General features: G+C 39.5%; 1 protein-coding gene across 3 annotated transcripts; it reads right to left on the bottom strand.

The window, feature by feature from the left end:
• Positions 1–10,996: 10,996 nt before the first annotated feature.
• irak1 (interleukin-1 receptor-associated kinase 1) lies at positions 10,997–23,867 on the bottom strand. Of its 3 annotated transcripts, none has more exons than XM_059333591.1 (15): positions 23,513–23,867; positions 21,835–22,002; positions 21,660–21,761; positions 20,383–20,465; positions 20,112–20,282; positions 19,938–20,002; positions 18,383–18,497; positions 16,229–16,347; positions 15,933–16,146; positions 15,021–15,086; positions 14,522–14,609; positions 14,337–14,431; positions 13,626–14,166; positions 11,705–11,826; positions 10,997–11,559 (listed from the first exon to the last, which is right to left on the bottom strand). In XM_059333591.1, exons 1-14 carry the CDS (start codon positions 23,628–23,630, stop codon positions 11,711–11,713), a joined length of 2,061 nt encoding a protein of 686 aa, XP_059189574.1. In that variant the 5' UTR covers positions 23,631–23,867; the 3' UTR covers positions 10,997–11,559; positions 11,705–11,710. The 3 variants fall into 3 exon arrangements, with proteins under 3 accessions (XP_059189574.1, XP_059189573.1, XP_059189572.1); XM_059333590.1 differs by having other exon boundaries at positions 11,728–11,826; positions 20,383–20,462; positions 23,513–23,865; XM_059333589.1 differs by having other exon boundaries at positions 11,728–11,826; positions 23,513–23,864.
• Between the last annotated feature and the right edge of the window lie 10 nt (positions 23,868–23,877).

Below are 23,877 nucleotides of genomic sequence, written 5' to 3'. Positions count from 1 at the left end.
GTCGAAGCAACCAGACTTTAAAAATACAAAAAAAAAAACATGAGAAAGAAGTTAATGTGATGAACTACAGCCAGATCAACCTGAAACACCTTTAAATATCCCGACTACCCCAACAGACTTTACCCTGCAGCTTCACTGTGGGCCAAGAAATATAAACCAGCACCAAACACATCACCAGATCACACCTGACTCCATTTAAAACTTTCTGAAGTAAAAGTACAGTACAGTACAGTATCAGCATCAAAATGTACTTAAAGTATCAATAGTAAAAGTACTTATTCTGCAGGATGGCCTCTTTATATATTATTAGATTATTATTATTGAGGCATATACATAAACATTGTTTTCATTTCTCAAGGTAGGGCTCATTTTAACTTTTTAATACACTGTTATGAGTTTTAATTTAAAAAAATAAATCACTTTAAATTTATCATGATTTATGTTAAATCTGACCTGAAAAGTAACTAGAAGTTGAAGTTGAAATATAACATTACATAAAATGGAAATGCTCAAGTCAAGTACAGTACCTGAGTAAATGTAGTCAGTTCCACCTCTGATCATCATCAAGAGGCAGAACAGCAAAAATACTCTACAGCTTCACTGTGGGCCACAAAATATAAACCAGCATCGAGAATCACAGGTCAGCAGAGTCCTGAACACAAGTCTTAGAGTCTCAGAGCCATTGGCGTAGAATCTGTTCAAATGATAACAGAGCTCATTTACAGTTAGTCTCTTCTGGAAACATTCATGCTGTTTCACTCTGTCGTCCTTATGAAAAGTGACAGAAATACTGGTATAAAGACTGAGAGAAGAGAAGATGTTTGACAGGAGTTCTGGGAGCGCGGTATGTATGGAGTATGAGGATAGCTATCATAAAGATGTGTGAATGATTCCAACCATTCGTATTTGTAATGTCAAACATTTGTATGCCAATAAAATAGTTGTACAGAGTTTTGCTTTCATACAAATGTTCACCATTACAAATGGTTTGTACACCTTTATGATAACTACACTGAAAAAAGAACCAACTTAATTGAATTGTTTCATTTGGTAACACCTAAATGAATTAAGTTCTTTCAAATTAATTTAATAAGTTAGATTAACACAATTGATTTTAAATTAATTTGAAAGAACTTAATTCATTTAGGTGTTACCAAATGAAACAATTCAATTAAGTTGGTTCAACTATTTTCTTTTTTCAGTGTATGTTACTCCATAGGTATGAACTGACGGGATCCTGCTCCTCAGCTGATTCTGATTTTTGTTACATTGAATGGCATATTATTACTGTAGTCTTGGGAGCTCTTACACAGACCAGAGGGTAGAGTACTCACTGTGTCTGAAGCTCTTCTGGTGGTCGAGGTCAGTTGTTGCAGGAGGACAGAGTGAGGACGTGATGAGAACAGAATGATGCGTCCCTCAGAGCGTCTCCTCCCTTTATCACCTCCCTGTGAAGGTCACCGCAGCATGTGGGCCCGCGGCCACGCCTCATTGGTCCAAACACTCTGGTTCAACGGTCATAAAAGGCTCAGAAGGATCGAATAGCAGAACCAAACGTCTCTCTCTCCATCCCTCTCTCTTCTCCCTGTCAGCTTATGAATCTGAGGCTATCTATGGAAACTAGCTGTCCATGTCCCACTGTCTCCCTGTCCATCTGTCTTTTGGTCTCTGGACATCAAACCTCTCTGTCGTTCCATTTAAAGGAAACATTTACATAGTTACATTTTGTTGCGACTTTAGTCTCAGTTTCTCAGTTTTTCTTATCACTTGTGTCTCTTGCTGCTGATTACTGCGACACCTGTCAACCTCTCTATTCTCACATACAGTCATGGAAAAAATGATTAGACCACCCTTGTTTTCTTTACTTTATTGGTAATTTTAATGCCTGGTACAACTAAACGTACATTTGTTTGGTTTTCTTGATAATAACCAAAATCATGACCAATAAAACCACGGAAAATGTCTAGATATCAGCTCTTAAATTAAACTCTTATCAGCTGTTTTTGTTGTTATCATTATATTTGTCCAAACAAATTTACCTTTAGTTGTGCCAGGTATTAAAATAAACAAGAAATTAGAGAAAACAAGGTGGTCTAATATTTTTTCCATGACTGTATACAGTAAAGATAAACAAAATGAGGATAAATGTTGTCTTTGGTTTCAGACAAAAGACCAAACAGTTTCTCAGCTCTAACTTTGTAGCTAATTAACAACCTGTCAGACATTCTCAACACCTCAGACCCTGTAAAGACTCTTTAAATATGCATTTGATGGTTGCATGCATGATCTCGTGCTAACTCAGCAGAAACATGCTTTATTTTCACCCAAATAATAATAATAATAATAATGTATGCTGCATAGAGCGTAGGAACATCTGAAATGTTTACTGACCTGCTTGCAGCAACATGGGATTGCTGCTTTAATCTAAATGTTTTCACAGAGACACTGTCTGTAGAAGCTGTTTGTCAGTCAAAACCAAGGCGGAGTGTGAGGAGTGTTGTAGTACTCGAGAACGGTCTTGGTCTTGAGACCACTTTTTAAAGGTCTTGTCTCGGACTGCATTTTTACTCGGTCTTGTCTCAGTCTCGGACAAAGCGGATTTTAGCAGGATTTTATTTCTAGACCGGTCAAGACCACAACTGTGCATTTTTGGATTTACTTTTTAATATCGTTACTTTGGTTTTGCGTAAATCATATTGCTTAGAGTTCAACCAATAACATGCCTCTTATTATTTGAAATTGTTGTCACTCTTAACGGCTGTCACCCCTCCCACCTCCTTTCCCCCCCACAAAAGGTCATGTGAGTGACAGGAGAAGAGGCCGTGAGAAGATGTCAGACAACTCGCCTGTAATAAAATTTGGTTACCTGAACCACAAAGATTTACAACTACAACTACAAAAAAAAGAAAACACATTCTGCTAAACAATGCTAACTGAGACGGCTGGTACTGGTCTTGGTCTTGTCTCAGTCTCGACCCCTCAAAGTCTTGGTCTAGTCTTGGTCTCGGTTTAGGTGGTCTTGACTACAACACTGGTGGGGAGTGAAGGAGTGTGAGGAGTGAGAGGATGTGGTGTGAGAGTTCGGGTCAGGACTCTGGAGGAAAGTTTCTGTGTCTCAGCCTGATGATCAGTTGACTGCTCATCCTGTTATCTGACTCCAGCGTCTTCATGAGCTTGATGTTCTAAATGTTGTTGATGACGAACAGAAACACATCATCCCTCTCGCTCCCTCTGTAATCCCTCAGCAGTGACTGACAGGTATGAATGAGGCCCTGGCACTCAGCATGTTTCATTCACACTGTGGTGACGACTTGTTGTATTTATTTAGGAGTTGTGGTATTTATTTAGGAGATGTGGTATTTATTTAGGAGTTGTTGTATTTATTTAGGAGTTGTGGTATTTATTTAGGAGTTGTTGTATTTATTTAGGAGTTGTGGTATTTATTTAGGAGTTGTGGTATTTATTTAGGAGTTGTTGTATTTATTTAGGAGTTGTGGTATTTATTTAGGAGTTGTATTTATTTAGGAGTTGTGGTATTTATTTAGGAGTTGTTGTATTTATTTAGGAGTTGTGGTATTTATTTAGGAATTGTTGTATTTATTTAGGAGTTGTGGTATTTATTTAGGAGTTGTATTTATTTAGGAGTTGTGGTATTTATTTAGGAGTTGTGGTATTTATTTAGGAGTTGTTGTATTTATTTAGGAGTTGTGGTATTTATTTAGGAGTTGTATTTATTTAGGAGTTGTGGTATTTATTTAGGAGTTGTGGTATTTATTTAGGAGTTGTATTTATTTAGGAGTTGTGGTATTTATTTAGGAGTTGTTGTATTTATTTAGGAGTTGTGGTATTTATTTAGGAATTGTTGTATTTATTTAGGAGTTGTGGTTTTATTTAGGAGTTTTTGTATTTATTTAGGAGTTGTGGTATTTATTTAGGAGTTGTGGTATTTATTTAGGAGTTGTTGTATTTATTGAGGAGTTGTGGTATTTATTTAGGAGTTGTGGTATTTATTTAGGAGTTGTATTTATTTAGGAGTTGTGGTATTTATTTAGGAGTTGTGGTATTTATTTAGGAGTTGTGGTATTTATTTAGGAGTTGTTGTATTTATTTAGGAGTTGTGGTATTTATTTAGGGAATGAGGCCTATGAATGAGGCCCGGCACTCAGCATGTTTCATTCACACTGTGGTGACGACTTGTTGTATTTATTTATTTATTTAGGAGTTGTGGTATTTATTTAGGAGTTGTTGTATTTATTTAGGAGTTGTGGTATTTATTTAGGGAATGAGGCCTATGAATGAGGCCTGGCACTCAGCATGTTTCATTCACACTGTGGTGACGACTTGTTGTATTTATTTAGGAGTTGTGGTATTTATTTAGGAGATGTGGTATTTATTTAGGAGTTGTTGTATTTATTTAGGAGTTGTGGTATTTATTTAGGAGTTGTTGTATTTATTTAGGAGTTGTGGTATTTATTTAGGAGTTGTGGTATTTATTTAGGAGTTGTTGTATTTATTTAGGAGTTGTGGTATTTATTTAGGAGTTGTTGTATTTATTTAGGAGTTGTGGTATTTATTTAGGAGTTGTGGTATTTATTTAGGAGTTGTATTTATTTAGGAGTTGTGGTATTTATTTAGGAGTTGTTGTATTTATTTAGGAGTTGTGGTATTTATTTAGGAATTGTTGTATTTATTTAGGAGTTGTGGTTTTATTTAGGAGTTGTTGTATTTATTTAGGAGTTGTGGTATTTATTTAGGAGTTGTGGTATTTATTTAGGAGTTGTTGTATTTATTGAGGAGTTGTGGTATTTATTTAGGAGTTGTGGTATTTATTTAGGAGTTGTGGTATTTATTTAGGAGTTGTTGTATTTATTTAGGAGTTGTTGTATTTATTTAGGAGTTGTATTTATTTAGGAGTTGTGGTATTTATTTAGGAGTTGTGGCATTTATTTAGGAGTTGTTGTATTTATTTAGGAGTTGTGGTATTTATTTAGGAGTTGTGGTATTTATTAGGAGTTGTTGTATTTATTTAGGAGTTGTTGTATTTATTTAGGACTTGTGGTATTTATTTAGGAGTTGTTGTATTTATTTAGGAGTTGTGGTATTTATTTAGGAGTTGTGGTATTTATTTAGGAGTTGTGGTATTTATTTAGGAGTTGTGGTATTTATTAGGAGTTGTTGTATTTATTGAGGAGTTGTTGTATTTATTTAGGAGTTGTGGTATTTATTTAGGAGTTGTTGTATTTATTTAGGAGTTGTGGTATTTATTTAGGAGTTGTGGTATTTATTTAGGAGTTGTTGTATTTATTTAGGAGTTGTTGTATTTATTTAGGAGTTGTGGTATTTAATTAGGAGTTGTTGTATTTATTTAGGAGTTGTTGTATTTATTTAGGAGTTGTGGTATTTATTTAGGAGTTGTGGTATTTATTTAGGAGTTGTGGTATTTATTTCTGTGTGCAGTTAAAGTGAAATGGTAGATCCACTGTGGGATCAAACCATCAGTCTGAGGCTATTTTGACTCTTTAAACTGTGACTTGCACTGACAGCAGCTGCTGTCTCACCTGCAGCCTCTTCAGACTGTATCTCATTATCCTCTATGTAGCTCCCTGCAGAATTTAGACTTTATGTTGCTGATTACTCTATCCCTTTATCCAAACATAGTAGAGGGACTTAGGAGGACTCAGAGAGGGCTCGTGTTACTGCAGGAAATCTTGCAGCAATGTTAAGACACTTAACTTCATGTCCTTAAAATGTCTCTTTAAGTTGGTGAATGATGGTCCTGGAGGATCACAGGAGGTTACACATTCCTGCTGAAGCCGGCAGGACCACGGGCTCAGACCTGGACCGGGTCCCAGTTAATTTGACTGTAAACCTTCACTAAACCCCAATAATCAATCACAGCTTAACTACCACACCAACAGGCAGCTCTGTGGAGAGGGGAACCCTCCTCTTCCAGCTGAACAACAGATTGGTTCACAGAACAATCTCAGTTCTACATATCGTTCATATCCTTCCTTCCTTCCTCCCTCCTTCCTTCCCTCCTTCTCCCTCCCTCCTTGTTCCTGCTCCAGAGAACAAACTCAGCTTCATCTGACTTGTCTCTCAGGGAAAACTACTGTCTTTACTCACAAGAGGAATACAAAGATTATTATCATTGCATTAATTGCTTAAGTTGAAGCATCCTGAGCTGCAGAACTTCCAATGATAAATAAAACCCAAACAGCAAATACACGAGCATGAGGCTGACAGGAAATCCACCCATCCCTCGCTCTCTCTTCAATTTCAATTCAATAAGGCTTTATTGGCACGAATGTTAAAAAACAATATTGCCAAATCACAAGTACAACTTTTTCCAAATACGTGGACAGCACAATTATATAACAGTAAGATATAAGAATCAATAAAACTAAATAGATACACTTAAATACACATAAAATATTTGTTTGAGACAAATCAATGACAAATACACATTTCATTAAGTAAAAATAGTAAATAAAGACAACAATATATCAATGTCAATATATGTATGTATATACACACACACACACACACACACACACACACACACATATACATACACAAACTCTCTCTCTCTCTCCCTCTCTCTCTCTCTCCAGTTGTCAGTCCAGTTAATTCTCTATAATCCGGAATAACTTTGTTTGAAGCCTAAATACGCACACACCCATAATAACACCCTGTACACACACACACACACACACACACACACTGATGCTCTCATCAGTATTATGTTAAAATTCAATGTATTTTCGTTGTTGACAGGGTCCCTCTGGCTGGGAGTCAGAGCGACGGAGGGAGGAAGGAAGGAGGGAAGGAGGGAGCGAGGGATGGAGGAAGGAAGGAAGGAAGGAAGGATGGAAGGAGGGATGGACTAGGGAAGGAGGGTGGGAGGAAGGAAGGGAAGAGGGGAGGGAAGAAAGAAAGAAAGAAAGAAAGAAAGAAAGAAAGAAAGAAAGAAAGAAAGAAAGAAAGAAAGAAAGAAAGAAAGAAAGAAAGAAAGAAAGAAAGACTCCCTGTCCAGTTCTCATCAGCAGGATAATTCTATGTGGGAGCCTCCAGTGGCCACACAAGGAACTGCATCAGATAGATTAATCAGAGGAGGCAGAATTATATACATTAATACTTTGTAGGAGTTCTAATCATGGAAATAAAACGTGCAGTAAACTGTCACACACAAACAAACACACACACACACACACACACACACACACACACACACACACACACACACATACACACACAGTGCTAATTCCTTATAATGCTGTATAAACCCTGTACATATGAGCCATAACACACACTCACACACCTGTCATACCAGCCACACACACACACACACACACACTCACACAGAACAATAGGCTATAAACTTATTTTAGTTAAACAACAGAGAGACGCCAAAAGACCCTGAGCCCCTCAATCCCCCTGCTGTCAGTCACCATCACTCACACACACACACACACACACACACGCCAAATGTCCAAATTAAATTGCTGAAGCTGGATCACTGTAAGATACAGTGTGTGTGTGTGTGTGTGTGTGTGTGTGTGCGTGTGTGTGTGTCTGTGTGTGTTGTGTTGTGTGTGTTGTGTGTGTGTGTGTGTGTGTGTTGTGTGTTGTGTGTGAGCCATACAGGACTTTTGAAAACAATACAGATTTGAGTTTGTATTGTAAGAATGTGCAGATTATCATTCTGATGGCAGTTGGTGAATGTTGGAGCAATACCTGTTATATTTGGATGTTGCAGACATCTGACAGAACTGTGACCCTGCAGAGTCACTGAGGCTCTCACTGTACATACATTATACAGGCTACAAGGTGTTACATTATCAAGAGAATATAAAGAAGAAATAAGAATAAAATATAAAGCAAACTGGATTTCTGTCTGCTGAGAGACAGAACAGCTGGACACATTCCAGCCAGGCTCCACGACAAAGCTCCCAAATCCTGCTGGAGCTCTGCACACACACACACTGACTATAGGTAGCACAAACTATGAGGTCACCTGTTCTTATGGAAACATGGGGACCAGTGCATCATAGCTTTAGGTTAAACATATATACATAAGGTCACACAACAGGACGAGAACAAGAAACACTATTTATATACCATCAGTGTGTGCGTGTGTGAGGATCAGTCAGAGAAATGACATTATGATATATATATTTATATTAACCCTTATGCCCTTGGGGCAGAAAAAAATACTGATGGATGGGGATTTAATAGCAGTTGATGTGTGTGTGGCCTTTTTTGGCCACAAAGGTCACCAGAGGGAGTATCTATTACTACATAAAAAATAATAATGCAATCAAATCAATGTTGTTGCTAATGTTTGACATATCCAAGAGATTTATGAAAAAAATCTGAAAAAAAATATTGATGTATGGTGATTTAATAGCAGTTGCTGTGTGCATGGACGATTTTTCCACGAAGGTCACCAGAGGGTATTAAATGCACCAATGGAGTATAAAAGACATGTAAGGGTTAAAGACAATTGATTTAAAAAATGTTACTAAAAAGAAAAGTTGCTGCAAAAATTCATGCCTCAAGTGTAACATAATGCCAGAGGAGGGCAGAAGGGTTAAACAGCAGAACTACGACCTGGAACAGAAACATCAGTGTTTATAATAATAAATGACAGACTATACTCTGAGGTTTTTTTTAGATTTAAGACTACAGACTATAGACCTGTTTACTGTTTACCAACAATGATGAGGTATTCTGTGGGCGGAGCCTAACTGGTGACAGAAAGTGACAGTTAGCTGCTGGTCCAGTCCGTCAACTCATAGAATTGTCCAGATGTTTTCTGATTATTTTCATGGTTTATTTTCAAACGACAGATGATCTGACAGTCAGCTCACCTTGAGGCATTTTAAAATTTGACAATTTTTGACAAAAATCCACATGCTATACGATTACTTTTTTTGATGGGGTCATTTTTGGACATTGCGTTTTTCTGTCATTTATGGCCACGTTATACTCTTACTAATACTCTTTACTATTATACTCTTATTAATATGCAACAGACTATAATTGACCAATTTTAAGATTTTTGAGGCATTTTAAAATTTGACCATTTTTGACAAAAATCGACATGCCTTTTTTTGATGGGGTCATTTTTGGACACCCCATAATATAGTGTTTTTCTGTAATTTATGGCCACATTATGCTCTAATATGTATCAACAGACTATAATTGACCCATTTAAGGATTTTTGAGGCATTTTAAAATTTGAGCATTTTTGACAAAAATCGACATACTGACTTTTTTTTGATTGCCTCATTTTCTGATATCCCATAAAATGGTGTGGGTTTTTTTTTTTTGCCATTTATGGACAAACATACAACTTCACGTATCAACAGACCTTAATTGACCAATTTGAAGCATTTTAAAATTTGACTTTGAAATTTGAATTTTTGACAAAAATCGACATGCTATATATAGTATGACCTTTTCTTCTAGGTCATTTTTGGACATCCCATAACATGGTGTTTTTTTGTTATTTTATTACTACGTGTATCAACAGACTATAATTGACCCATTTTAAGCATTTTGAGGCATTTTAAAATTTGACCATTTTTGACAAAAATCGACATGCCTTTTTTTGATGGGGTCATTTTTGGACACCCCATAATATAGTGTTTTCTGTAATTTATGGCCACATTATACTCTAATATGTATCAACAGACTATAATTGACCCATTTAAAGATTTTTGAGGCATTTTAAAATTTGAGCATTTTTGACAAAAATCGACATACTGACTTTTTTTTGATTGCCTCATTTTCTGATATCCCATAAAATGGTGTGTTTTTTTTTTTTTTTTGCCATTTATGGACAAACTATACAACTTCACGTATCAACAGACCTTAATTGACCAATTTGAAGCATTTTAAAATTTGACTTTGAAATTTGACAAAAATCGACATGCTATATATAGTATGACCTTTTCTTCTAGGTCATTTTTGGACATCCCATAACATGGTGTTTTTTTGTTATTTTATTACTACGTGTATCAACAGACTATAATTGACCCATTTTAAGCATTTTGAGGCATTTTAAAATTTGACCATTTTTGACAAAAATCGACAGGATGACTTTTTGTCGAAGAGGCCATTTTTCATCCCATAATATGGTATGTTTTCATTTCTGGTAACACTATGTTCTCATATGTATTTTTGGTCATTTTAAAATTTGACGATTTTTCTCAAATTTTAAAATGCATAAAAATGTTTCAAATGGGTCGACTGTAGTCTATTGATACATGTGGTAGTATAGTTTGTCCAGAAAAACACCATATTATGGGATGTCCAAAAATGATATAGCATGTTGTCAAAACACTATAGTATAGTGCACAGTTTATAATGACATATATAACAAACATTTAAATGTCCGTTGCAGAAAGAGGCAGAAAAATTGTGTGTGTTTATTTGATGCTTTTTACCTAAATAATGTTACAATAATATAACAAAAAAAAAAAACATACAGAAAATATCTTGATGAAGAGTAATAATAACAAATGCCGGAAATCAAAACAGTACACATGAGTCTTAGATAGTACCTACTATACTTCTACATTTTTTTTTCCCCTTCAAATTTTGGACAAGTTTTAATTTGCTGTTTCATGTTCCTTTGGATGTATTATACTTTCACCATTATTAATTAACTATTTCAAAGTGGGTTTTTTTTTTTCTTTCGCTTTTGGACAAATTACAGTTTGACTGTTTTTTTTTATCTTTTTGGACATACTGTTCTTTGTCTGTGATGTTTTAAAAATATTTTTGGACGTACTGTACTCATACCATGATCAACAGACTATTCTATTGCATTTATTTCAAGTTCTTCAAATATGGACAAAATCTGTTTGTTTTTAGTTGTAGCTGTGATCAGTGACATGGCCAACCTCACTTCCTACCAGCTTCAGAGGCTCTAAATAGTGATAGATAACATAATAATAATAATATAATAACTCAGTGGAGAGAACGCTGCAATTAAATACTGTTTATTGTTGGTGTGACACTGTAATCTGTGAATCTGTTTCATAAAAGTTAAGTCATCGTTTACCTTCCTACAGAAAACAAAGGAAACATCTTCATCTGTTCTTTATGATGAAACATGATGGTTTCACAAGTCTTTTAGTCCAACTGAACAAGATGTTAAAAATGTTCCAGGTCACTGTGATCAAGTGAAAACAGGATGTGTAAGGGTCAAAGGTCAAACAGTGACCTGTCAATCACCCTGTGGCCCCGCCCCCTCCCTGCTTCCTGCTCTGTGACTTTAAATTATCACAATGTTCACTGAGGTCATAGATCCTTCTCTCATAGACTTCCATGCAGCTGGTGGAGTCGCCCCCTGCTAGACAGCACAAAAAATGCAGCTGTGAGCTCCTCAGGCCTGCAGGGTTCCAGAGTCTCTGAGGGGCGCGGCGGCACCTCCTGCAGGTCAGAACACAAACTGCTTTGTGAGGATCAGTTCCAGCTGCTCGTGTCAGTCGTGTTCCACAGGAAGGTAATCCAGCTCGTCGCTCTCCTCCGGCCCCCTGCTGCCGTCTGAGCTCAATAAAATCAGAGAAAAGTGTGTGAAACACAGAGATTTAAATAAGAGAATAAAAAAAACTGATAAAACATTTGATCTGAATATCTAATGCTGACAAGAGTATTGTAAATGTATTAATATATATTTATATGCATTTACATGTATTTATATGTTTAACGTACAGAGGTCATCAGACGACAGCAGCTCTGGAGTCTCAATCTTTCCTTCATCGTACAAAGTTTTCTTTTGCAGGAAACGTTGTTTACTGGGATTCATGAGGACTGAGAGACACGAGACAGCTTTATTAAACACATATCCGATATTGAACATTTTCTCTTTTATTTTAATGTAGTAAAATATCCATCCACCCATCCATCCATCCATCCATCCACTCATCCATTTTCCTCCGTTTATCCGGGGCCGGGTCGCGGGGGCAGTAAGTTAAACAGGGAATTCCAGACGTCCCACTCCCCAGCCACAACGTCCAGCTCCTCCTGGGGGACCCTGAGGCGTTCCCAGGCCAGGCGAGAGAGATAATCCCTCTAATGTGTTCTGGGTCTTCCCCAGGGCCTCCTACCAGTTGGACATGTCCGGGACACCCTAACAGGAGGCGCTCGGGAGAATCCTTACCAGATGCCCAAACCACCTCAGCTGGCTCCTTTAGACATGAAGGCCTCCCCACCACCTGATCCACCTCACCACCAGGTGCTCCTCTCTTCACCTGAGTTTCCAAAACATGCTGCCACAGATCTGACGATACGACAATGAAATCGATCATCGATCTTTGGCCTAGAGTGCTCTGGTACCAAGTACACTTATGAGCAACTCTATGTAGAGTCCCCAGGTGGTACCCCTTCCAGGACACTACCCAGAGACTCCAAGAAAGCCAGGTGTGGTAACAGTCAGAGACCTTCTCCTCTCGACTTGCAGCCGCAAGGAGGCGACCGTCTCGTTCCTCGGGGAGAACTCCAACACAGCAGCGCTCAGCCAGGGGCTTGTGAATATCCCCACACCCGCCCGGTGCCTCTCACCCTGGGCAAGAGAGTCCAGCCTCTCTCCAGGAGTTTGGTTCCAGAGCCCACACTGTGGGCCAACGGGGTGACGTTCCGCATCTCCAGAGCTGCTGAAGCCGGGGTCAGCACGCCCAGGTTCCTGCCTTCGCCTGCCGCCTGGCTCACAGTGCACATGACCCTTATGCCTCACTCTGTGGGTGGTGGTCCCACAAGTAAAATATCAATAAAATTTGTACAACCAGGGGCGTCCCGGTGGCTCACACTGGTAGAGCGCGTACCATTAAGGCTGAGTCCTTCCTGCGGCGGACCCGGGTTCAAATCTGGCCTGACTTCCCTTTGCCGCATGTCCTCCCCTCTGTCTCCCCCTTTCTATCTATCACTTTCAATAAAGCAAAAATGCCCAAAAAATCATCTTTAAAAAAAAAAAAGTGTACAACTGAAGCCAAAAGGTTGTGAGTCAATAAACCATAATTACTAATAAACATTTTGAAATAATGCCATAAAAAAAGACACATTTTCTTTAAATTCTGCTGCAGTGCAGGTGGTGGTTTTACAGCTGCATTACACCGCTAACTTGAGTAACACAGACGCAGACATGACTGACATAATGTTTGTCAGAGGGTTTTTTTGCCGTTAAAAAATTCAGGCAAAATAGAAAGACTGCCGAACTTATTTTGAACATATTTTAAATATATTTTTACCATATTTTCAACATCTTACTAACATATTTTTAACAGAATTTTCAACATGTTTTTAACATATTTCTAAAATATTTTTAACATGTTTTTAACGTGACATATTTTAACGTGTTTTTACCATATTTCTAAAACATTTTTAACATGTTTTTAACATATTTTTAACTTGTTTTCAACATATTTCCAAAATATGTTTGAAATGTTTTTAACATGTTTCTAACATGTTTTGAGGTGATCTGGTGTGTCCTCAGTGATCTGCAGATGAAGGATTAATCAACCATTAAACATTAACCGTGTTTCCTGTGTATTTTTGGTTTGTAACTGAAACTTTATATTTGTCTGGAAACAGGAAGAAATTTGGTCTTGTCGTACCTGAGGGCCCTGGGGACCCCGACTGCAGGGACCCTGCAGGAGACAGAAAGAGTCCGGCTGAGGCCTGGCCCCCTGGGTCCGGTCCTGGGGGGGCCCCGGCCCCGCTGGGCTGTGGGGGGAAGTTGTACTGGTCCTCAGTGGGGACAGACGGCCGGCTCAGCTGTTCTCTGCTAGACGGACACAGAGACCTGGTCCCGTTAGACCCGGTCCCGTTAGAACCGGACCCGGACCCGGACCCGGAGCGGAGGTCGTACTGAGAGAAACCTCGACTCTCATCTGTCTCACAGGGGCCGCTGAGGGAAGATGAGACGGAGGAGGAGACAGAGGAGGAGTAGGAGGAGGAGGAGGAGGAGTGCAGCGGGTGAGGAGGGGGGAGGGAGCAGAGGGAGGATGGGGAGGCCTGGTACGTGTCCTCCAGGGGTCCCAGTCTGGACAGCTGGTTGGACAGAGATCCCACACTGGAGTCCAGGGGACGGACTGGTCTGGGCAGGGACAGGGAGGAGCTGGTAGAGACATACAGGTCTTGGAGTCTGTCAAAGACCTGCAGGAGGACAGAGAGAGATAGAAACAGACAGGTGACTGAGTCTCATTATTGTAAAAATGTTATTTAATATACTGCCCTTTGCAGGGCAGTATATTTCTGTCTCATTTAATTTATATTATTAGTATTTCTGGAGATGTATATATATGAGTCAGTGGTTGTGGTCTGACCTCGCTCATGGCCGGTCTCTTCTTCCTCTTCTTGTTGAGACTTCTGCAGGACAGAGACAGCAGCTGCATGCAGCCGGGTGGCTCCACAGCGCCGCCTGCAGGACCAGCAGAGAGCAACAGCTGATGGACAGGTCCAACACAAACACAACTACTGACACTGTTACACAGAGAAGACCTGCACTGACCTGAGACCAGCCGCCGGTCCAGATGTCTCCTCCAGGACGCTGCAGACAAACCACTCGGACTGTCCTCCACCTCCTCCACCAGGTCCTTCTACACACCCAGAACCAGGACCAGAACCAGAACCACTGAGTCAAACATCACAGCAACTAGAAAACACTATTTATGATTTAATATGCATATCCAGGTGCCTCTCAATAACTTAGAATATGATAGAAAAGTTTTTTGATTGATTGATTGATTTTATTTGACCATTCTTGATATAAAAAAATATGAAACAGCAACCTGTGCCATACATAATATAAATAGATAAAAAAAATAGTCAGGGATAACACAATAAAGTTTTAAAAAGTATGTTTAATATGGAAATGTTGGCCTCTGAAAAGTATGTCCATCTATATGACTCAATACTTGGTTGGGACTATTTGACTTGAACTACTGGAAATGGACTTTCCATCATGTTCTAATTCATTGAGATGATCCTGTAACATAACATGTTCTGACCAGGTATCTGTCTGACGTCCCGTGTCTCTCCAGTGCTCGCCGGCCCGTCAGAACCTCCAACAGCACCTGGAACAGGAGGCGATGACATTATCACTGACCGCTGCAGTTTATACGTTTTTTTAAAAGATTATTTTTTTGGCATTTTTACTGCTTTTACTAGATAGAGACAGATAGAAAGGGGGAGACAGAGGGGAAGACATGCAGCAAAGGGACCTCAGGCCGGATTTGAACCCGGGTCCGCTGCAGCAAGCACACGGCCTTCATGGTAAGCGCTCTACCAGTGTGAGCCTCCGGGACGCCCCAGTTTATACGTTTTTATTTGTAACAAATGTTGAGAATATCTTTTCATGACAGTTTGAATGACAAACTGAAGAAATATAAAAAGTTTTCATGTCAGTAATCAGCAGAATAAAACAAATTAAAACAACAACTAGAAAATGTTTGAGGGGCAGGCAACCAGGGCCAGGTGGCGGCCACCAATCAGAGCAGAGCAATCAACTGCTCCTGTTCCATTTGACACCACAGACAGAAAAGCAGCTGAAAGTTCCCCTCAAACAGAAAGCATTTTTTGTCCAAACCGTAGTTTGGTGAACCGACTTCACTTTGAGTATCCTGTGTTCTTCCTGAACGTCTACATATGTGTTTTGTGAAGAAAAATTAAGAAAGTCATAGCACACTTGTCATGGCCAAGCCGGTCGATTTGATACCTTTTTAGTGTATGTGCGACCAAAACTCTGGGAGGAGTAGTCGACACGGAAAACACGGAAAAATAAAATCTAGGAACAAGCCTGGTGAATAGTATATAGTGTGCTTTTTTAAGCACACTCATTAACGGTTTGTTTAATCAGCTGTAACAAACACCTGTCCGACCCTAACAGACCACATTTCCCATCAGCCCCAACGGCGTCTCACCACTCCAAAGCTGTACACGTCCACAGCGGTCCCAAGCTCTCCGTTCCTAACATACTCATCGGGCAGGTACGCCAGCGTTCCTCTCACCGTGGCTGTCCTACCGACAGACGCCGTCTGAGTCGCAGATCGTCCCGGTGGGCCGCGGCGCACCACCCGGGCCAGGCCAAAGTCCGCCAGCTTGGCCTCCAGGTGGCGGTCCAGCAGGATGTTGGAGCTGCAGAAACACAAAGATACAGACAGCTGAGACCAGGGGGACGAGGACGCAGCAGGCAAGATGCTCTGAGACACTCTGAGACCTTTTCACGTCTCCGTGGATCAGCGGCGGGTGTCCGTCAGGTGGTGAGTGGAGGAACTGCAGCGCCGCCGACGCCCCTTTAACCACGGCAAGTCTCTGAGGCCAGGACAGCACACATTCCTACAACACACACACACACATTGTTTAGTAAGTAGTAAAACAGAAGTGAGAATCACTTTCTCTGTGAGGCTTCAAAAAAAAAATTCCATTACAAAAATTTCGTAGATGATGTCATACCACTCGTCTATAGATGGGCTGTCTGGCTTAAGTCATCTCCTTGTTATAGCTTTTTTTAGCAGCTACACTCAGTGCCAAAAGGTAATTTGTGTTTTTATTTGAGGATGTAGAGTGCAGAAGCCCAAAAAGGAATTTATCCCAAATAAAAGCAATGTTTGTCCCAAATATTGTCACTGATTCTATGTAGATCTTACGCCAGAAAGCATTTAAATTTGGACAGGCCCAGAACAAGTGATAATGATTTGCCTCCTGGGAGCCACACTTTCTCCAACAGCTGGAAGAACCTGAGTGATGTGACTGCTGAACAAGTGTGATAAAGAATCTGCTGAGACTCTTTCACCCAAACACTCTCCAGGAGGTCGAGCTTGTTATTTTCCATTGAAATTCACAATATTTCTTCCAAGTTTCCTCTGTAATATGACTATTAGTATCCCTTTCCCATTTTTGTTTAATGTAGGTGCTACTTGTTGTTTTAACTCCCTTATACAGTCTTGAGGTTATTTTAAGCCCTGAGTCTGCCTTATAGGCACTAATAAGAATCTTAAACAAATTGTTTTCAAACACTTTTTGGCTCTCTGGGATCAAACTATTGATATGATGGCCTGCCTGAAGAAATCTATAAAAATCACTATTCTTTAAGCCATGTGGTCTTTTCAATGCCTCAAAACTGCTCACCGACCCCTGGTTAAAAAAAGTGCAACATGAAGTGAGGCCCCGATTATCCCATCCTTTATAGCTGACGTCTAATTTGTTTGGAATAAAGTCGACGTCATGTGAGCACCATCTCAGAATCTTTATCTCTTCAAGCGGATCATTTTTATGAATAGTGTTTAGTCATATTTTCAAACACCAATTCATCCATTTATTGCTTGTTTCCATTAAGTTTCTAATTAATCTTTTATCTTGCCTGAATCGGAATTTCCCCGGACATGCCCTCTTCAATTTCTTTCCATCTCGCCTGGTAATCAGAGTTGCACAAGCAAAACAAAATCCTCAATTGGGCTGATATAGTAGTCCTTGAAGCATGGGAGTGCAAGTCCTCCTTTACCCTTTGCTAATTGCAGAGTTTTAAATGTGATCCTTGGTTTTCTTATATACATTTTTTATCACTTATTTCAACTGGAAGTCTGGAAAAAATAAATAATTCTGGGTAAGATGTTAATTTTTACTGTAAAGTGCTTGAATGGTTTTGACAAATGTTTGATGAAATCCAAATTTTTGTAGAGCTCTATATAAGAACTCCCAGTTGACCCGATCGAAGGCCTTTTCTGCGTCAAGACTCAGTATATGTTCAGTCAAATGAAGCGTTCGGCGGATGTTGTCCTGTGTTTGCCTCTGTTTAATAAAGCCTGTCTGATCTAGGTTTATTATCTGGGGTAGGATGTTTTGATGTTAGATCAGTCAGTTTAGCCTCCATCTGTCCCTGAAGTTTAACCAGCTCCGTTTAACCTTCCTCCGTTGTCTGGATCCGGGTCTCGATTGTGGCGATTCCATGCCATGCCAAGTTGCTGACACAAGTCCTTTCGGAATTCTCGCAGCTCTTTCAGGATCAAGCCCAAGTTAACATTGCGGCTTTGCTCCAGGTCCGTGTCTGTCTGCACCTCGTCCTCCATGTTGCTGCTAGCTTGTAACAGCGCACAGTCTTCTTCTTCATCAAGGTTTTTATTCTGTGTGGAACTTTTCTTCACTTTTTTAGGCATTCTCATTAGCCCGCTATATCTGCTCTTTCTTGAGTCCATCTACGACTGAATTTGAGTTATATCAGGCAACTTTTAATTACTACTGTCAGGAACCTGACGCTCTATGCTGCCACCATGTAGCGCACCAGCCCAGAAGTCCTCTCTGAACAAAATTATTTAACTCTTATATAAAAGGCTGTCTGTGTGTGTGTGTGTGTGTGTGTGTGTGTGTGTGTTACGTTGTTGCGCAGCTGGTCCTCCAGTGATCTTTTCTCCATGTAGCTGTAGATCAGACACACTGAGCCTCCTCCTTCACTGAAACCCAACAGATCCACAATGTTCGGATGTCTGAACCTGAAGCACACAAACAGGAAACACATAAATATATTGTATTATTACATATATATACATAAGTATATATATATATACACATATGTGTAATGTGTATGTGTATATATATATATATATATATATTTGGGATGGAACGGTTCATGAAAACCGTCAGAATTGTTTGGTTCGACTGTCTCGGTTCAATTTGCGTGTGTTGCGTTTGGTTCATGCGCTGCTCATTTTTCTCATGAGGGGCGAAGCGTGTACACTCCAGAGCAAAAGGTGGCGCTACTGCGCCTAAAGCCAACCACCAGTAGTAAACAACAACAAGCGAAGCAGTGAGCCGGGTGTAGCAGATAGAAAGAGTAGTGGGTCAGTTGTTGTGGAGAAATGTGAGGGTATGGTGAGTGGGAAAGAGCCAGAGTTAGAAGAAGAAGAAGAAGACTTAGAGTGACCTACGATGGCGGCGGTAAGAAAGTTGACAAAAGTGCGACAGTGTGCAAGCATTGTGCAACATGTGTTGTTTACGCTAACGGCAACACTATTCCGTTCTATTATTAAAGCACTGGAGCCACGATATAAAATCCCCTCCCGCAAACACTTAAGCAACACGGTAATTACTGCACTTTATGAAGAGATCCGACAAGGAATTGTTAAAGAGTTGTCTGACACAGCCTCTGTAGCGCTAACTACTGATGGATGGACCTCTAGGGCTACTGAAAGTTTCCTGATGGTGACTGCCCATTACATTACCTCAGAATGACAGATGAAAGGCTCCGTTTTACAGACACGCCCCCTTTATGAGAGCCATACTAGCGAGCATCTCTCTGAAGCACTGACAGAAGCAGTGACAGAATGGAAGTTGCAGTGCAGTATGTGTTAGTTTGGTTTAAGCTACATTTTATATTGATGATTATTTACTGGATGATTTATTTTGTTTTCCATGAAGTACTGATAATCAGGGAATTGATACATGTCAACATTATTTTTGAGTTAATTTCAAACAAAGGGACCTCAGTCAAGTGTTGATAGAGCCTATGCTTCTTTGTTAAAGATAACTGTGTTTGCCAAGTAAATGAAGCACATGTTGGAACTAGCAATGTCTCTTCTCTCACAATGATGAATCAAATGTTAGACTGCTTCATTCTTTCAGTTTTAACCCGACTATACAAGACACAATTGATTTTCCTAACAATCAACGTATACCGAACCGAACCGAAAACCGTTAACATAAAACCGTGAACTGAACCGAACCGTGGATTTTGTGAACCGTTCCACCCCTAATATATATATATATATATATATATATACAAACACACACATACATATATATATAAATATACATATATAATATATATAAATACACATATATAATATATACATAAATATAAACATATAATATATATACACACACATATATAATATATATTTATGTAAATATATAAACACATTTCTGTGACTCACTTTGACAGTTTGTCCACTTCAGTCTGGAAGCTGTCCCTCAGCAGAGTCCAGTCCATCTCACAGTCCTGCACCAACAACAACAAAAACACATTTAAATGTTTATGTATAAACACAGTGTGTATGTGTAGGGCTGTGTGTCATGTGACTGTCCCCGCTGTGCTGTGATTGGCCGACCTGTTTGAGTCTCTTGACAGCGCAGTCAGTGTTCCTGAGCGTTGCACGGTACACCACGCCGAACCCCCCCTCGCCCACCTGCAGGGAGGGGGAGAACCCCTCCGTCCCAGCATGCACCTCTTCGTACGACCAGCACATCACGCCGCTGCTGCTCGCCACCACGGGGCCGGTCTGAGGAATCATTATCATCATCATCACCATCACCCTGCTGCTGCTGCTGCAGTGTGTGTGTGTGTGTGTGTGTGTGTGTGTGTGTGTGTGTGTGTGTGACCTGTGCGGGCCAGTGGAGCTCAGACTGCAGGTCGGGGGGGGGCGGGGCCGGTCTGGGGAGGGGGTGTCCTCCTCCTTTATCTACTGAATAAACAACAGAAGAAGATGAGCAGCAGCTGAATACACTGATGGTAAATGTGTGTGTGTGTGTGTGTGTGTGTGTGTGTGTGTGTGTGTGTGTGCAGTGTATATACAGAAATAGTGAAGAATAGTGATTGTAAAACACGAACTGAAGCAGTTCGTGTTTTACAATCAGGAATGGCTCCGGGTCCTAATGGCTTTAGCTCGGATTTTTATAAACATTTTAAGCCGCTGTTGGTGAAACCTTTACTTGCCATGTTCAATCACTCTTTTGAGAAGAGAGCTCTTCCAAAAACGCTTACAGAGGCGAATATTAGCCTGATTCTTAAGAAGGATAAACCAGTGGATGTGTACTCATCCTACCGACCTATAAGCTTACTAAATCTTGACTTCAAGATTCTATCTAAAATACTAGCCTTAAGACTAGAGAAAATCCTTCCATTTATCATTAATAACGACCAGTCAGGGTTTATTACTGGAAGGAACTCGTAATAATGTTAAAAGGTTACTCAACATTATTCAGCTGTGTCAGCAAAACAATCTTAAAGGTATGGTAGTGTCATTGGATGCAGAAAAAGCGTTCGACCGTATAGAATGGGATTTCTTATTTTTTACACTCAAGGAATTTGAAGTTTTTTCAATGGGTCAAGTTGCTTTATCATAATCCACTAGGGGCTGTTTTCACCAATGGTAAATGTTCTCCCTATTTTGCTCTAGGGAGGGGCACACGTCAAGGGTGTCCCTTATCGCCTTTGTTATTTATATTTATGCGATCGCAATTGAGCCACTGGCAGAAGCCATTAGAACCCACTCAACTGTTGATGGTATATCAATTAATCACAGACAACATAAGATTTCCCTGTATGCCGATGACGTTTTACTGTTTATCACTCAACCGGAAATATCCATTATGTCAGTCCTTACTGTTATTAATGAGTTCAGTAAGTTTTCTGGTTACAAAATAAATTTTAGTAAGTCAAAGGCCATGCCATTGGATCAGGTGCACCACTCCCTCCCCCCGGCTTATCACCTTTCAGATGGGCAACAGAAGGTTTTGTTAATCTAGGCATATTTATTACTCCTCTGCTGCAAAGGACGTTTAAAGCAAATTTTCAGCCTCTACCAAATTCTACCAAATTTGTGTGTGTATATCTGTGTCTATGCGTGTGTGTGTATGTGTGTATGTGTGTGTGTTACCTGTCGTGCTCAGTCTGCAGGTGCTCAGTGTGGGTGGGGCCTCAGACCGTTTGGGAGGAGGGTCATAGACAGCAGCAGGAGGATGCTTCTGATCGGACACCCCTGCAGAGAGAGAGAGAGGGGTTAGCTGCCGTGTTTGACCTTTGACCCCACAGAGGTCATCAGATGAACTCACAGCTGAGGATGACATCACGGGGGTGGAGCAGCTGCAGGCGCTCCAGCAGGTCAATCAGCTGCCACACGCGTCCGTTCCTGGTCTCCCATGTGGTCATCACCCACTCGGTCCGCCTCTCTCTCCTCTCAGCCAATCGCACGGCGGTCTGGTCCTCCAGGACCTCCGAGGCTTCAGGCACATTCATCAATATTATTATTATTATTATCATTATTATAATTATTGTTATTATTATCATTATTATTATCATTAATTAATCTTTATTGATTAATCTGCAGTTTATCTTCTTCATTATAGATGCTTTACAAAGTATTTATTAACCATTCATTAAGATTATTATTAATCATCATCATCATCATCTTTAACTTTATAATAAAATAAATAATAATAACAAATAATGTTTACGAACGGTTTAGTAATAATTTTGTAATCAATAACAAATACTGAATATATAAATAATTATAATGTGTTCAACAATAAACTGTTAAAGTAAATAATCATCAATAATAACTGTTAAAGTAAAACAAGTAAAGTTGAATTAAATATATTGACCTTTTCTAGATGTTTGTTATACAGTTTAATCTGTGATAAAACATAATTTATTATTTATAAATAATAGGAGTATCTGTGATGAAACATTATTTATTATTTATTAATATCAGAGTAAAGTCTCTCTCTGGATCAGGAACTTCCAACGTGTTAGTTATTTAATATTTATTAAAAAATCAGGGGCTACACAGTCAGTGGTGTAGTGGTTAGCACTCTCCTGCCTAACAGCAAGAGGGTTGCCAGTTAGTCCGGCTTCCTCCCACACTCCAAAAACATGCACTTAGGGTTAATTGGTGACTCTAAATTGCCCGTAGGTGTGAATGAGAGTGTGATTGTCTGTATCTACATGTCAGCCCTGTGATAGTCTGGCGACCTGTCCAGGGTGTACCCCGTCTTTCGCCCAATGTCAGCTGGGATAGGCTCCAGCCCCCCGCGACCTAAGCGGTTAAGGATAATGAATTAATTAATAAAAAATAACTAATAAGTAACTGTGATAAAACATTATTTATTATTTATTATTAATTAGAGTATAGTTTCTCTCACTTTCACCTTGTTAGTTAGTTATTCTTTGTTAGTAATCAGAGTGACTGTGATAAAACATTATTATTATTTATCTATTACTTTATATTTTTTTAATAATTAGAGTAACTGTGATAAAACAGTATTTATTATCTATTATTTCTTCAATATTATTTATTATCTATTATTATTTAATAATAAACAGAGTATCTGTGATAAACCATTATTTATTATCTACTATTTATTAATAATCAGAGTCTCTCAGGGACTTTCACCGTGTTAGTTATTTAATATTTATTATTATTCAGAGTAACTGTAATAAACATTAATTATTATTTATTAATAATCAGAGATTCTCTCTCAGTTACTTTCACCATGCTGGTTATTTAATATTTATTTATATTTATTACTATTTATAATAATCAGACTCTCTCTGGGACTTTCACCATGTTAGTTATTTAATATTTATTTCTATTTATTAATATTTATAATAATCAGAGTCTCTCTCTGGGACTTTCCCCGTTTTAGTTATGTAATATTTATGAATAATCAGATTAGAGACTTTCACTGTGTTAGCTGTTAGCTCACGGTCTCGGTCCTGGTTCTGACTCACCGAAGCGGGTCCAGTCCAGGTCCGACAGCCCGTCCATGAGGCGGCAGAACTTCCAGAGGACGGTGGGCGGCAGCTCGTACAGGAACGGCCCGGTGCGGGTCCCGATCTGGTCCGACATGGCTCTGACTTCCCGGTCCTCCCAGAGCTAACGGTTAACAGCTAACAGCTAACAGCTAACATCGGGACCCTTCAGACCGGGACCCTGGGCGGTCCGGACCATCCGAACCAGAACAAATAACAAATTAAAACTTTGTTGAAACTCTGAAACTAAAGTTCAGCTGCTCCACTGCTTCCGCCCTGTGACGTCAGGACCGCCGCTTCCGCTTTCTGCGCCTTCAAAATAAGAGGGAAAATATTTTTAACAA

Source organism: Centropristis striata, chromosome 5, assembly GCF_030273125.1.
Source record: "Centropristis striata isolate RG_2023a ecotype Rhode Island chromosome 5, C.striata_1.0, whole genome shotgun sequence".
NCBI classification, from domain to species: Eukaryota; Metazoa; Chordata; class Actinopteri; order Perciformes; family Serranidae; genus Centropristis; species Centropristis striata.
This window is presented reverse-complemented; position numbering and strand designations above follow the sequence as displayed.

Excerpts from the sequence above, each read along its gene's own strand:
- irak1 (XM_059333589.1), bottom strand. The coding sequence starts at position 23,630 with ATGTCGGACCAGATCGGGACCCGCACCGGGCCGTTCCTGTACGAGCTG. Across the intron at positions 20,003-20,111 it reads CTGTCAAGAGACTCAAACAG|GACTGTGAGATGGACTGGAC; the intron begins GTCGGCCAATCA and ends TTGTTGGTGCAG. Across the intron at positions 18,498-19,937 it reads GAAGTGGACAAACTGTCAAA|GTTCAGACATCCGAACATTG; the intron begins GTGAGTCACAGA and ends TGTGTGCTTCAG.